This window comes from Dysidea avara, chromosome 6 (assembly GCF_963678975.1).
Source record: "Dysidea avara chromosome 6, odDysAvar1.4, whole genome shotgun sequence".
NCBI classification, from domain to species: Eukaryota; Metazoa; Porifera; class Demospongiae; order Dictyoceratida; family Dysideidae; genus Dysidea; species Dysidea avara.
The window spans coordinates 9885752-9900939 of record NC_089277.1 but is presented as its reverse complement, the minus strand read 5'-3'; the positions used below and the strand labels follow the sequence as shown (position 1 = coordinate 9900939).

The following is a 15188-nucleotide window of genomic DNA, read 5'->3' as shown; positions in this document are numbered from 1 at the left end:
ACATTCCTTATTAATTTAACTGTTAATTGTTGTGGTCATACACAATCTTTCCAGCTAGCTAATAGTGACTGTCTAGTTTGGTACTATGGCATGGAGTTATTAGTTGGTGACATTAAACTCTGGCAAATGTGTTTCTCTTACAATTTTACAGTGACTGCTCTATTAGAGTACTTAACTGTTCTATTAGAACATCTCAATCTTACATACTAACCGAGTTGTACATGTAAGAAGTGCAATACAAAGGCTGGTTTAGTATACCTGACACTTCAAGGTATTATATGATCAGTCTCATTGTACTACAGTTTGTATTTGATTGGTAAAGAGAGAGGAAGCAATTTGAGCTAAGATTTAACTAGCATAAGGAAATATATGAGCCAGGCCTAAGAGGAGGCTGTCTATCAACTGAGAGTACTAGTCACAAAAGCCATACTGGTGCTATCTAGTCCAAGGTGTTCCAGCAAATCCAGAGTGGTACAAAGGCATCAAATCATCTACCGTGGATTCACACAGCTCCAGAGACATGAGCACAGAAAGCAGATCCAGCAGATTGGCAGGAGGATAACAGTGGAAATAATTAGTGTAACAACCTAGCTACTGTTTGTGACATTGATTTTTGTGTGGTAATACCTTTTAACTACACATCTGACCACATGCATTATACCTTTGTCATTATCAAAATTACAGACTGAGTAAACGTTTATACTGGATTGGAGTTAGGGGTGGGTCCAGGGGGCTTCTGAGGCTTCCAGAAACTAGGTGAGTATAATAATGATTTCCCTGACCATGATTTGCAAAGGCTGGAATCAAAGTTCAGGTTGAAGTACTCTAGTGGAGCAGTTAGCTACCCTAATAGACAATAAATAATAGCTTAAAACTGTATCTCAGAGTACTAGTACTACTGCTTAAGACCTGAATATTTAGTTAAGGACATGCATGCCCCCATGCATGTCGGGACTAAAAAGCTCTCAGCTATTGCATGTCATATTCAGCTTTGGTTCATTCTTCTTCACTGGTACAGGTTAGACTACATAGGATTTTATATTTATAACATTTAAATAGTACAAAAACAGGATAAGTAACCAGCAAGCACTGGTGGTGGTACACAGTGGCTAAAAAAGCTATTTTTTTACAACTAGCCCAAACCTGAGACCGGGGGGCCGGGGGGATAGTAGTATAATAAACAAAATTTTCTTTGCGTTTGAATTACTTGTATTTTGTGTTCTATATTGTCACAAAATGTCAGTGAAGGGAATGATTGAAGAGATTTCAGAGGGTATGAGAGAGCATATTTACCTAATTGAAACACAATTGTGGCAAGATTTCAATCTGGAAGCAATTTGAAATTAGGAAAAAGCAAACAAACTTACAGTGATGTGCAAGGCCAATTCTTCAGATCAAAATATTTATCAATAGTGGACTGTGAAAATGACCATACCTCTAAATTGCAATTTTAGTGGACCAAACAGTGGAAAATTTTTGAAAATGGCAATCTCAAGACTAGATCTTGAGGTACTTTTAGTCAAATCCCTGTAAACATGTACAGCACATGTATGTAATTTGACTTTATTCTTTTCTGTGGTACAGCTTGCTATTAAAATTGAGTCTGACTTTTACAACTGGCCAAGTCATTTACAACTGGCTTTTTGGCCACAACTAGCCCCTTTTTTAGCCCCTGGACTGGTACAGTGGTAGAGCGTGGGCACTCCAAACCTGGATGTGTGGGTTCAAGCCTAGGTCGCATCACACTTTTATTATTTGTTTCTTACACCTTTTTGTGCCATGATTTTTTCTAAGTTTTTTTTTTATAAAATAGCAATGACCAGCTAAATATCAACAGCCTAACCTTTACACTAGACTTGCATGTGCATCGTGTGATAATATCGCTGTGTCAGAGGCAATAATTATATCAATATGTTCATCTGCCATATCATTGCAACTATAGTGTGAACATAACACAACTAATACTGCTAGTGGTGAACTGTTCAGTTTTACCAAATTGGAACTAAATCATGTACAGTATGTTGTCAATAGGTCATTGTCTACATTATAATTACTACCTTTAGGTAATACCCTAGCTTTATAAGATGCAATAAGAATCAAGAAAATGGCTACATTTTAGCTTAACAACTGCATGTAGCAGATACAGCCACCAGTAATGAAAACTCCAGATTGATCGAGACCATTATTAATAAATAATGAGAAGACATACAAATCCACAAAAAACCTCAGTCTCATGCGACCACAAAAAACTGGTTTACTCCAATAGAGCAGTCACATAAAATATTAGGAAAAGTTTAGTTGGGCAAAAGTTTTGTAGTTAAGGTTTACTGAAACTATTTGGCAGTGAAAATTTTGTGATAAACTGCTGCTATAATTACATAGTAGTACACTGTGAAATAACTATATTTCTGATGTAGTGGGGAAATATTTGCATTTGCTTTGAAACTACGAAAAATGCAAAACTTTACCCATTTATTATAACAACCTTTTGAATTCTTAAATGAAGATATACGATAATGTAATTTTAAGCATAGTTAATATACTTCAAAGTATTGTGTGTTCTGATCCATAAAATGTTATATAATATTAGTTATGGCTTGATCAGATCACCACTGAACATTAACAACAAAGGATGGAGGTGATAACCCTGATCAAAGGCTAGGAGAAAAACTGAATTTACTAAGGCAAAGTATGCTGTATCACACAACCCAGGGAGAAATCCTGTGCAAGACTTGCAAGTTCTAAAGCAAGATTCTTGCATGGAAAATGTCTGTTTTCTTGCAAGAATCTTGCAACCAATTTTTCCTTGGGAAACAACACGTAGCTAAACGACCACAACAAATTAAAAGAGGAAGTGGTCAGTAGTACACAGGATGATATACCAGATCTATTTTGGTATCAAGCTACACTAAACTGCATGTGCAAAATATTAAATTGATAGAAATAGATCAATGACATGTACATTAATGTATGTGTGTAGTATTGCTGTTATCTCTTAACCCTATAAGGAAAAGGAACAATACATATAAAGTAATATTTAATATGCTGAGGTGTTCTTACCAAGTAAACTTCTTTCTAGCTCTCCTCTGACCAGGTTTCTTTCTCTCTCTCCTTCGACTGTCTCTTATCAACAAGTTAGCTACATAGAACATCCAAATAATGCACACCCTTAAGTGTGGATAGTGGGACCTGTATAATATGGACATCTTTTGGACCAATGAAAAGTGTCCTGACTACAAGGTGTCCTGAGTCAGTTTAAAGGAGTACAAGTAAATTAACTAAGTGTCTACAGTACACAGGTGTTTTCAAGTGTCCACATTAACAAGTTACAGAGTAATAATTACCTTTCTCAAACACTTCATAATAATTCTCACCAAATGCTGTTAAGGCAAGGCTAATACCATGTCTTAAGGCACCAGCTTGACCTGTAACCAAACAATGAAAACATTGATAGTACAAGTGTAACTGATTTTATGCAGACAGGCAGAAATACACACACAAAAAGCAAAGCCTCCAGCACCAGTGAGAAACACTGTCATTGCCAGGTAGCAAACTAACACTACTCAGCTGTAGCATTAATGGATACCTGGTGTTAACTGGGAAAGCAAATGCCTTGTCTCACTTAGCAGTATTGGGGTACTTGTCCTGTGGGTTACTAGCCCTGTACCAGGAGGATTTGCCTGACAAGACTCGAGTGTTAGAGAGGTGCACTGATATCCTAGGCTACTTCTCCATCCACCCACCCACCCACACACACAGACACAGACGGATACGTACCACTTTTACCACCACCCTCCACAGTAGCCTTGACATCAAACAGCCCCAGGCCATCCACTACTACAAACGGATACAAAATTTGTTCTCTTGACTGAATCAGTGGAAATGCCTCCAACAGACTGAGACCATTAATATCAAACTTTCCATCTCCTCTGGACACAGTCACGTTGGCTACAGCTGACTTGCGATAACCAGTAGTGTGTACTAGTCCACTATCATCCAACTGTATAGTATGACAACCACTTGATAATAACTATACATAACACTATAGAATTTGTGTCTGGAAGTGAACATTGTCTAAAAATTTAAGGAGTGTGTAAACAGTGTAATGGTCTAATGGAGTGTGATCTTTTAAACTTCAACATCATATTTGACATCCCCAGGCCTGTACCCGGGGGGGGGGGGGGGGGTTCGAGGGGGTTCAGTGGGAAATTTTATTGTTACTGTAAAACAATCTTTTCAACTGTAATTTGTGTTCTAGCATTCCTTCCATGGCTTCTACCATCTGAACCATCTGTGGCTTCCAGGTAATAACCATAGCGCTTCGAAGTTATCAGTGTACATAGAAACCAATTTATTAATAAGGCCATCCATCGAGCCATCCATCGAGCCATCCATCGAGCCATCCATCGAGCCATCCATCGAGCCATCCATCGAGCCATCCATCGAGCCATCCATCGAGCCATCCATCGAGCCATCCATCGAGCCATCCATCGAGCCATCCATCGAACCATTCATGACCATACTGCACTGAGAGCTACTATTATCATTTCGATTAATTCCAATTGTAATTTGTTAAATATTTTCTAATAAGAGCCTGGAATAGCAATGATGAAGGACACTGACTGATAAACTGTTAACTACATCACCAACTATAACAATCTAGGATTGCCTACAGCTTCAATTTAAAACCCCCCTTTTGACATTCCTGCGTACGGGCCTGATCCCAATAAGTACAACTTCTCCCTCTAAAGTAAGCAAATAAATAGTCTGGGAAAACCGGTCTTATCGCCTATTTAAAAGTATCGAGAAATTCTGGTTTTAAGTATTTGATGTGTTGTAGCTCGTCAATGGTTGAAGCTATTTGTATCAAATTTTCACACGTTTTACACCAATTCCTTACCTTCCAGAACATCCACTGTGCAAGTGGCCAACAACTAAGTTTCCTGCCATTTTAGATAGTTTTAAAACCGTGGCTGACTGTATCAGGCGAGCTCCAAAATGAGGACAAGAGGCTGTTCAAAAATTATAAAAGGAAAGCGTAGGGATGAATTAGGCCAAGTCATGGGAGATTCAGGTCTCAAAACTGGCTAACATGAAAGGAAATTCACAGCAAAGGCATTTATTCAACACCACAGAACTGTACAGCCACATACAGCCATCCCCAGGGTGACCAGGGCTCCATTAAGGCCACACACTGCACATACAGATCGCCACTGGGCTTGGGAAAAGCAGCCAGCAAAACCAGGCCACTCAAGTCTAGCTGATTTTGATTGTGAAATTAGGTAGTCTATTCATGTAGCTTTGTGTTCAGAGTGAAAAATCCAATCTGCTGACATGGGCGATAAGACCGGTTTTCCCAGACTGGGTCACAATTATGGAAAAGGCTCATTGCAAGCGTCAAGATAGTCCCATTACACTTTAGGATATTTTACCAAAAATTTTCGCTTAGGCTCCTAGGTTAGTGGTAAACACCTCGTACAGGTTCTGCCATCTGGGTTCACCCTCCAGTACTTAACTGGTAAAGTTGATAATAAATAAATAAATGAATAATTCATTACACAGTGAACATACTTTTGCAATGCATACACAAAATCAGCTAGCCAGCTACTGTATAGCCTAAATATTTTGAGGTTGAGCAATGTTACTAAAAATAAAATTTTCGCAGATTTGCAAACACTCCCAAAATGTATTATAGACTATATGGAGGTCTAAATATTTCAAGGCTAAAATTTTCGCTGATAACCCCCAAAACCGCAAAATCAGCGAAAATTTCCCCCCTCAAATATTTAAGCTATACGGTAACTTTTTATCATTTGGGAACAAGGCAGGAGTCTTCTTGGTATTCCTAATAAACTGGTGAGCATGTTCATAACTGACTCTACAGTACATTACATTGGTAAACATGGTCTATGGTGAGGTGAAGTATGTTAAAAGAGCTGACCTTAAGGGGAATCCTATTCATTTCCTTACTTAAGGGGAGGAGTTGCACTTATTTGGATGTAAAAATGATATTGAACTTTAATGTTCATGGATATACGGAAGGACTTGGTAAGTATCACTGTATACCAGTGCTACCACGATATAGAAAAACTCTATATCATGTATCACCAAGGATTATGTTACAACACAAACATATATCATGGTATAGAACTAACTGTAACAATTGCAAAGACAAACATGTACATACAGGGTTCTGCCCACACTGGTTGGCAGTGGTTCAAAGCGACCAGTACCTCTTAAATCCGATCAGTACCCTCTTAAATCCAACCAGTACAATTCTTACACATATCACTGATGTAGCATGCAATATACTCTAATACAACACACAGCATTTCAGTTCATGTTAACTTTAGGCCACCACCCAGGAATTCCCGGACAGAATCCTGTACATACTCTTCATTGTAAGTTAAAATTTAGATTGGATGTATACCACAAGCAAAAGCTTCTCTTTTTTATCCGGTTTTTTAAATGCATTTTGCTACTGCTTTATAGTAGAGAAAAGTGGCTGGCACTACACAGAAACCTTAAAACCTCCCAGTTTACTTTGTGGCTGGCTTGTTTACCACACTACACCATCATATACCGTTTGTCCTCCCCCACAACATCATTATAGTAAGCAGCACTCTATCTCACAACCATCGATACAACTTGATGGCTATATCTCGATACTATAGATGTATTGATATATTGTGACAACACTACTGTATACGTACAGTCACCTAAAGTGGATAAATTTTGCTGTAGGCATGTGAAACAATAGATTCGAAATTTTTGAATGTCCCCAAACTTTACCTAGATACTTTTTACATCTATACCAGTTCAGTGATTGAGAAAGTCTCCTGAGTGTTATTTCATGAGCGAGTCTCATTCTATGGTGGTTTTCAGGTGACTGCTCTATAAGGGGTTTGTGGAAATATTCTACTGCAATCACTTTTATGAACTACTACCGTGATTCATGATAGTGTAATGAAACACTCCCAAAACTTATCGTTTATATTCCCCCCACAACCTGCTGGGCCACTACTACTACGTAGATATGACTGTAAATAATCTGTGAAACACAAATTAATTTGATCTAGATGAATTACTCTTCAACAAACTAACTAAATTTTGATAGTTTTACTATCTACGATACAACTCAGAACATGATTACAACACAATTGTGACCCAGTCTGACAAAACCGGCTTATCGCCTATTTAAAAGTATCGAGAAATACCAGTTTTTAAGTATTTAGTGTGTTGTAGCTCACCAATGGTTGAAGCTATGTGTACCAAATTTTCACACATTTTACACCAATTCCTTACCTTCCAGAGCATCCACTGTGAAAGTAGCCAACAACTAAGGTTCCGGCCATTTTAGATAGTTTTTAAACCAAGGTTGACTGTATCAGGCGAGCTGCAAATTAGGTGGGAGGTGGGGGCCCTGGAAGGTGGGCAAGATGGTGTTCAAAAATTGAAAAGGAAGGCCAAGGGATGAATTAGGCCAAGTTTTGAGCCATTGTGGTCTCGAAATTGGCTAAAATGAAAGAAAATTCACAGCAGAGGCACTTATTCAATACCACAGAGCGGTACAGCCACATACAGTCATTCCCAGGCTGACCAGAGCTCCATTAAGGCCCCACACCACACGTACAGATTGCCACTGGGCTCGGGAAAAGCAGCCAGCAAAACCAGACCACTCAAGTCTAGCTGATTTTAAATGTGGAATTAGATAGTTTATTCATGTAGCTGTGTGTCCTGGGTGAAAAATCGAATCTGCTGACATGGGTGATAAGTCCGATATTCTCAGACTGGGTCACAAATCATCATGTTAGTTGTTGAGTAATCATACATACAAAGAGTACAAGGGAGTGTCTGAACATTGATATTTAACATTCATTCAAGCTCTGTCTTCTACTCACCTGTTCCATTTTCTTCCTGGATTGCAGCACAACAACCACCCGTCGATAACGGTCCAGAAATGTTTGTATTGTTCCAGCCAGTGGATGAGCTGCCAGTCTGTCAAGTCTCTCTATAATTGACTTGTACTACAAGGAAAGAAGACAGTTCTATGTACAAATGTACATCTTTAAAACATACACTAAAAATCTCAAGTGGGACACATTTCAGTGACATACTAATTCTGTTCATGCATTCATGTGAGTGACAAGTCACCACAAAAGGCAAAAATATACAATTATTGTATAATTCCTTATCATATAGGTGGTCACTGAGACAGGCTCCATGATGTTGACAAATGTGACCGTCTCAGCAAAAATCTGACTTGTTTGTACAATTTCCAATTTTAAAAAATTTTCTCAGCATTATCTGCAGTGTCCAAGGAATGGATCAACAAAGTTTCAGCCTTCTGTGGTGAGTAGTTTTGGAATTACAGAGCCAGACAGTAGGAAGAGCAAATATAATTGATTTGTATAACAACTATACCAAAAATAAAGTACAGGAACTTACATTCGCAGCCATAACTTCCGTTTGGATTAGTCTACAGTGTTGCAATTTGGCTTGAAATGTTCACCACGGAGTAGCACATCAGCCAAGGTACAGTGTTAGCCCTGTAGTCAATTGTGCATATGGATATAAAAGCGGTTTAGTAGAAGAAATAATGACAATCTTGTTTACATTTACTGCATCACAAACAAACGTATGTGACATGAATACCGTTGCAGCTACAGAAACGAAGCAAAGATTTTCGAACTCTCCATAAGTAGGCGAATAAGATGGTATACAGTTTTAATAAATTTCAGTCTTCCTTCTTCAAGTACTGGCCTGATAAAAACTTGCGTATTTTTTCTTTGTAGCACGCATAATTTTATGAATTATTTTAAAATTCTCTTTTTCTCAATACGTGTGCTTCAAGTCAGGTTTTTGCTGAGACGGTCACAAATTTGATGAAACTTGTGCTGATAAAAATGCCAGATTTAAAAACCATCATAGAAATACCATATGGAACAAAAATCACCTTTATGGAATAGTCTTATTCCATTCAACATCAAAATTTAATACAGCATTAAAAAAAAAAAAAACAAAAAAAAAAAACAAGAGAACACAATCAACCAGATACAGAATTCAAAGAAAATAAATAAATCAAACCCTTGTTTTGGTCTGCTGACCATAGTTGCAAGGCTAGAGACCAAACAAAGTAGCACACAGCCACCATTTTATACCACAACAACAAACTCATGAGTGGGATGTGCCTTTTGTACATACCTGCTGTTCTGTAATCTTTTCTTTCAGTAGATCTTGCATTTGGTTATGTTGTAACCATCTTGAGAGGTTAGGATTGCTGGAAGTTGTCCCGGACTTGTCTGAACCTTTATCAGTTGACTTCCTGGCTGTATACAGCTCATCTAACTGTCTAGTATGCTCTAATACTTCCTAAGAGAACACACACACATATACTTATAGTATGTACAAGTTTGAGCTGAATCCTGAAAAAACAGTTAAAAATTAAAAGTGGATTTTTTTCCAACAGAGTTAACATTTCAGCCAATCAGATGATTAGTGGTAACAGCAAAGGTAACAACAGACACATACGGTTTGGCTCCATTACAAGTTCGGGAAAGGGCTGTAACAGACACTGTACTTATATGGCTTCCCCACAGGAAATGTATTGTGAAAATTTTGATTGGCTGTAAATATTATGTCAGACATTTGGACAAAAAGATTTTGAAATATTTTTAGCGGGTCAAGCAGTACTACAAATGAGTCAAATTTCAAGACCTGTGTAATTACATCCATGAGTTATTAAGGCAGGTTATATAGAGCCGGTACCGGTTACACTGTTTTGCCGGCTATTTTGCCGGCAGTGGAGGGTATAATACTTAGAATGTTACGTGCATTAAAAAAAACTTGTACAAAAAACCTAAGAAAGCGAAAAAAAAAGTTGTCTAAGCGAGGGTTCGAACCCGGGCATCCATACTCATAAGCAATGTTTGTAACGATTATACCACTGGTGCTGCAGCTAGTCATATTATTTAGTTTCTACGTTATAAACATCCGACTGAAGTGACTTCTATATATAACAAGAGTGAAGAAGAAACCAAAGCTGAACCCTAGCCTACCCCTAACGCTAAGGAACTACTTTTCGCATCCCCTAAAGTCGAATGCTCGGGGCAACCTACTAGACGCGTGCCCTAAAGTTGAATGCTCGGGGCAACCTACTAGTGCCGGCACAATAGCCGTTAGTGTTTGCAAACCGGTACCGGCTAAATATACACTTCGAGTTATTAAATGCTTTTGAGGATTCAGCTCAACACATACATACTATAGTAATTGTTCATGAGTGTAGGTACAGTGAAACTTCAGTAACATGGTCACCAGTGAGAATAATAAGTTTTGCTTTTGTAAAGTCTTAATGTGGTCACGAAGTGTGCCTTAGCTATGCTAGGGACCTACTTAAAACAGTCACTATAAAGAGGTGGTCATTACAGGGTATTCATTTAATGTCATACTAAGCATTTTGATATAGTCACAGGTTATCTTCATGAATACCAAAGAACTCTAACAAGAAGACGGAAGTTACACTATCAATGGCCAGTAGCTATTATTCTGTTAGTGGCTTCTCCACAGCTAAAAGAAACAGGCAAGGACTACTAAAGTTAACTCCTCATTGGTTTACATTGCTGAGTTGATCCAGTGCCAGAGACAGAAATAATCATTTCATATTGAGTGGTCGTATGTCCTAACAAGACTAAATTTGCTAGCTCCTTTCACCTTAAACCTTTGTTTTTCATGAAGCAATGCACAAAGTTGTAAATTTATCCTCACAGATTGTCAACGTATGCACAAAAGTATTAGAACAGTCCTTGCTTTACATGTGGTGATCACATGATCCCTGAACAAAATTGCTGGGATGCATTTTGGCATGACACTGGTTATAGCCTATTGAGTTAATAATAGTATTATTACTAACTCTTGGTTTTATCATATCAATGGTCCATTGTTAGCTTTGATTGTGTAGCTAGAGCTTTATTGTGGCTTCTGCTCTCACTTCTGTTGCTGGTTGGACATTCAACCGAACATTTTCACTATGATATCACATATTGATGTAATGTTAGTGAAAAATAGCTGATACCAATCCAACACTGATACTTCGTACACAAGAAACAACAATCCATTTCAATAATACACAATAAGCCAGCTGGCTAATAATGTACTTCACTGGTTTAGTTTGATGATTCATACTCTACTACCCTTTCCACTATACTAATAACTGGGCTAGCTTGTTGGTCATGCACACTGTCATCTTGCAAAGATGTAGTGATGTCAACATAGCATCAGTTGCTATCAGGCTTTACTGATACAAGTAATAGGCCACATGCTAATACTAGTATTGGTATTGATGTATCATTATTAAAAAAAGATGACAACTAACTAACTGAAGTTTCACTGTATTACTGTGTAGTGTGTACACTTATTCACTCACATATACTAGATTATGATAGGCTGGAAAGCCAGTAAAAAATCCTGCTTCAAATGGTCGTCCATCTGCATCAACAGATTGTGCTACAAGCCACACACAAAATAACACAAACACGTGTCAAGTTTTGCTTACTATTTTTCTTGGGATAATACTCTAGTGGATGCTAAATATAGAACAATTTAGTTTTACCTTTTAAGGAAAATATTACAACACATACCTTTAGAAAAGGTCTAGCATCTTTAGCATACAAACCAGATGGTAGAAGGTATCTGATTGCATTCTAAAAAAAAAACAAAAAAAAACAACAAAAACAGATAAAGTACAGATACATAGCTATACCGTACAGTTAAAAAAATTCAAGACACAAAGTTTTAATGTTTTTACTTATCCCTATCCTCAACAATAACAGGCCAGGCTAAGGCAAATTAAAATTAAGAACACAACTAACAAACCTTCCATAATCTGGACAAATATTTCCATCCCAACAGCTAGGTATGGTCGGGCTCTATACCTCTGTAACTATAATACAGCAAAACTGGGCCAGATATTCTTGCATGGTCCCAAAATGTCGAGGTGTACTGCAAACTTTCTTCTTCTGAGAAAATTCTTTTTTCTATGTGGCATGGTTATCCCTAGCTATTAGTGTGTGCCACTGATACTGGTGTGTGTGTGTGTAGTGTGTGTGTGTCTCAAAAATTTGTACGTCTACAGTATGTAAAAAGCTATCAGAATCATCATGGGATCATGTATCAATAGAATGGACCTATTCCCAGGAGCTAAAATATATATAGCAGCTATTTGTCACCAGATTAGTGATGTGCTATAATGACTTTTGGTATTATCACGATACTTTCATGACAATACAATCATGTAATTTTATTGGTCTTATGCCATACTGAAATGTAACAAAATATTAATATAGCGAGAGAGCAAATCTTCAGAAATACAGCAAATCTTGCGAGGTAATCAAAATAAAGTTAATAATCAAACAATGCTTCAATTGTAACAGAAAGAATATCTGATTTTCACCCATGATAATCACACGCTATTATCATATTATTACAATAATGGATTACTGCAATATGATTATCACGCTATCGATATTATTATACATCACTAGAACGGATCTGTAAAAACCCAACACAATCACGCATTTTCAAATTCTGTTTATTTAATATTTATAATCTACTTAGCCAAGTATATGCTCTGGCAAATTTTCAGCCTCATATGTCAATAACTTTGTGTTACAGCCCTGTAGAGTAGTAAAAGCAGAAAAATCGATTTGTACAACACCAAGTACAGGAAAAATAAATTACGGGAGCTTAGTAAAACAGGCGTAACTGATGAGCAGAATGACATATGGAGTTGACATTTATGCCACCTTATTCACCATGAATAGGGGAAGCAATCACTGGGTAAGTGTGTACTTGTGTCACCTTTCTTCACTATGTATGAAGACAAAATAAGTACAGAAAAATCAATTGTATACTGTTGTTTTGATGTGATGTAAACAAACGCCCATAACTTGCATATCCTTGGGTTTACTACAACAAAACAAAGATTTTCGAACTCTTCTTATGATATCCAGGTGTTTGTTATTAGGCCCTTTCTCTACTGTGAACAAAGCGTTGAAAAAATTTACGGAATTTTTGTAATGATACACAAGTATTTCACCCATTGTATTCAATGGTTTATACTGTAAATTTAGGCTAGCACAATTGTGTTGGGTTTTCACAGATTCATTCACATTTATTGTACCACTTTAACATATTAGTCTGTCTTGATTAAAACTTATATGGACTCACATTAACATCTTGTTCGGTGAATGTTTCAGGGTCACATCCCATCATTATAGCAAGTCTTCTCCTTCCCTCATAGTAAGCTTCAATCTCTTTCTTGATGTCTGGATCAGTGACCACTACAATGTGAAGAGTGTAACTGGAATTAATAGAGTCAATTTAGATACACAATGAAACCTTATCACAGACCTCAACCTTAACCCAACAACTGTCAGGCTTCAAGTACTATACAGTGTCAAACTGCAAGTCAACCATACGTAAAACTACATATAACTGTAAAACAGTAGATGTAACGTGGAACCTGTCTTAGCATATAGAAAGACCACCTCTCTAATACGAACAGCTTAAAATGTCCAAGTGGGAAATTAATAAACTAATCCATCTGAATGTGAGCAGCTTAGACAGGCCCCACCATAGTTCTGTATGGACTATGGAACTTCACTGACATGTTGTTCATCAGAAAGTTGTTATTAAGCAATAAACACATTTAAATGGTAAAATTTGCTAAAACAAGCATTACAAGTGCAACAGCAGATAAAACAAGTAAGTCAAGTCTCCATCATTACTCTATAATATGTTTCCTTATGGCAAAGTCTTCTTCCAATACTGCTTACTGTGAGTTCCAGCAAAACTTGTCTTTGTACAAGCAATCAATAGCAGGTGGCCATTTCTTTTGTTCTTCAGATGATGAGGGAACAATCAACAGTATGTATTGGACCTAAAGAGTAGTGCAGCACTGCTCTACTTTACTCAAAATTCTTGGTAAAAGGAATGTGTAAAATTAACAAAATGACTTTGATGTGGTAAAAGGAATGTATATAATTAACAAATTGACTTTGATGTTGGTAACAAATTGACATTTCTACTGCCCTACTTTATTTTGCTGGGGAAAGCTCTGGTATTATTAATCAGTTTCTCTTCATTGTAATAGCAACTATAATATATGTAGGAACCCTAAATTGGTACACTTTGACTATTGCAGTAACTACACTAGTATTACATAATTGTGAAACGTTTACTCGCTAGAATAGGCTTGAAGTATATACGTAGTGTTACGAATGCATGATTGTATGTATGTACTAAATTAATTGAAGCACATGCTGATACCAAAGTGTCCACATTTCAGGATGGTGAGCCGAGCTGTAAGAAAATGGCTAAAAGTGGGCCAAGCAGTACTACAAATGAGCCAAATTTCTAGGACTTATGTTAAGGGCTCTAGATTATCGTTGTTATGCATACCACTGTGTACAATGTACCGTTGTCACTGATATACTAGTTGGTACCATTGTGTGTTCACATGTTAATGTTTGAATTTATGAACATGTGCACGGTATAGTTGAGTTGCCAATTACTAAAAATGCTATGGCCTGCATACAAGTACACACACACGCACGCACACACACACAAACACTTTCTACTAAAATGTACATGTAAATTGTTAATAGAACATACTTTCCTCCAAAGCTCTCAGTTTTTCAAATTTGGCTTCCTCTTTAGACAAGTGCTTAGTCTAAAAGTTAAAAAATACTTGCACGAATCAATTAGAATCAAAACACTACCTTTCTTCCTTTTTCCTGTAAAGCTCGCTGCTCGAAAGACAGAACATTAGTAGAACATCGACTAAGTAAAAGCTACAAACAGACACTTGTTTATTATACCAACTTTGTCACAATTATATTACACAAAACACCTGTGTTCGTAGCTACGCAAATTACCTTTGATCCAGGCGGTGTCGTCCTAGCTGATATTGTTTCAAGCACACGCACACTCTGGAGAGCTGCTATCCCGTACTGATAGGACTTCAAAAATCGAGCCATTGCTTAGGCGTAAATTGAGTGTTCCACCCACGCAATTAGAATTATTTTTAAAGCCCACCAGTTCAAGTCGCCTGATATGAATGGATCAGAAAAACACCGTAGACTTATCCGGTAATTCAGTGGTGTACTTTATTAAGATTTTCTGTGTTTTTA

General features: G+C 37.3%; 2 protein-coding genes across 4 annotated transcripts in view; one reads left to right on the top strand and one right to left on the bottom strand.

Annotated features, from left to right (window-relative positions):
- Positions 1-2914: 2914 nt before the first annotated feature.
- On the bottom strand, positions 2915-15099 carry LOC136257318 (small ribosomal subunit protein uS9m-like). The gene is made up of 13 exons (XM_066050450.1): positions 14934-15099; positions 14778-14849; positions 14671-14728; positions 13225-13337; positions 11637-11699; positions 11552-11582; positions 11423-11502; positions 9205-9372; positions 7902-8027; positions 3778-4000; positions 3345-3425; positions 3061-3139; positions 2915-3001 (listed from the first exon to the last, which is right to left on the bottom strand). Exons 1-13 carry the CDS (start codon positions 15033-15035, stop codon positions 2989-2991), a joined length of 1209 nt encoding a protein of 402 aa, XP_065906522.1. The 5' UTR covers positions 15036-15099; the 3' UTR covers positions 2915-2988.
- Positions 15060-15188, top strand: part of LOC136257312 (bromodomain and WD repeat-containing protein 3-like) — a 28589-nt gene continuing 28460 nt past the window's right edge. For all 3 annotated transcript variants that reach the window (XM_066050430.1, XM_066050429.1, XM_066050428.1), the window contains exon 1: positions 15060-15146. In XM_066050430.1, coding sequence (XP_065906502.1) covers positions 15116-15146 — 31 coding nt within the window. In that variant the 5' untranslated portion in view covers positions 15060-15115. The remainder of the gene's footprint in view (positions 15147-15188) is intronic.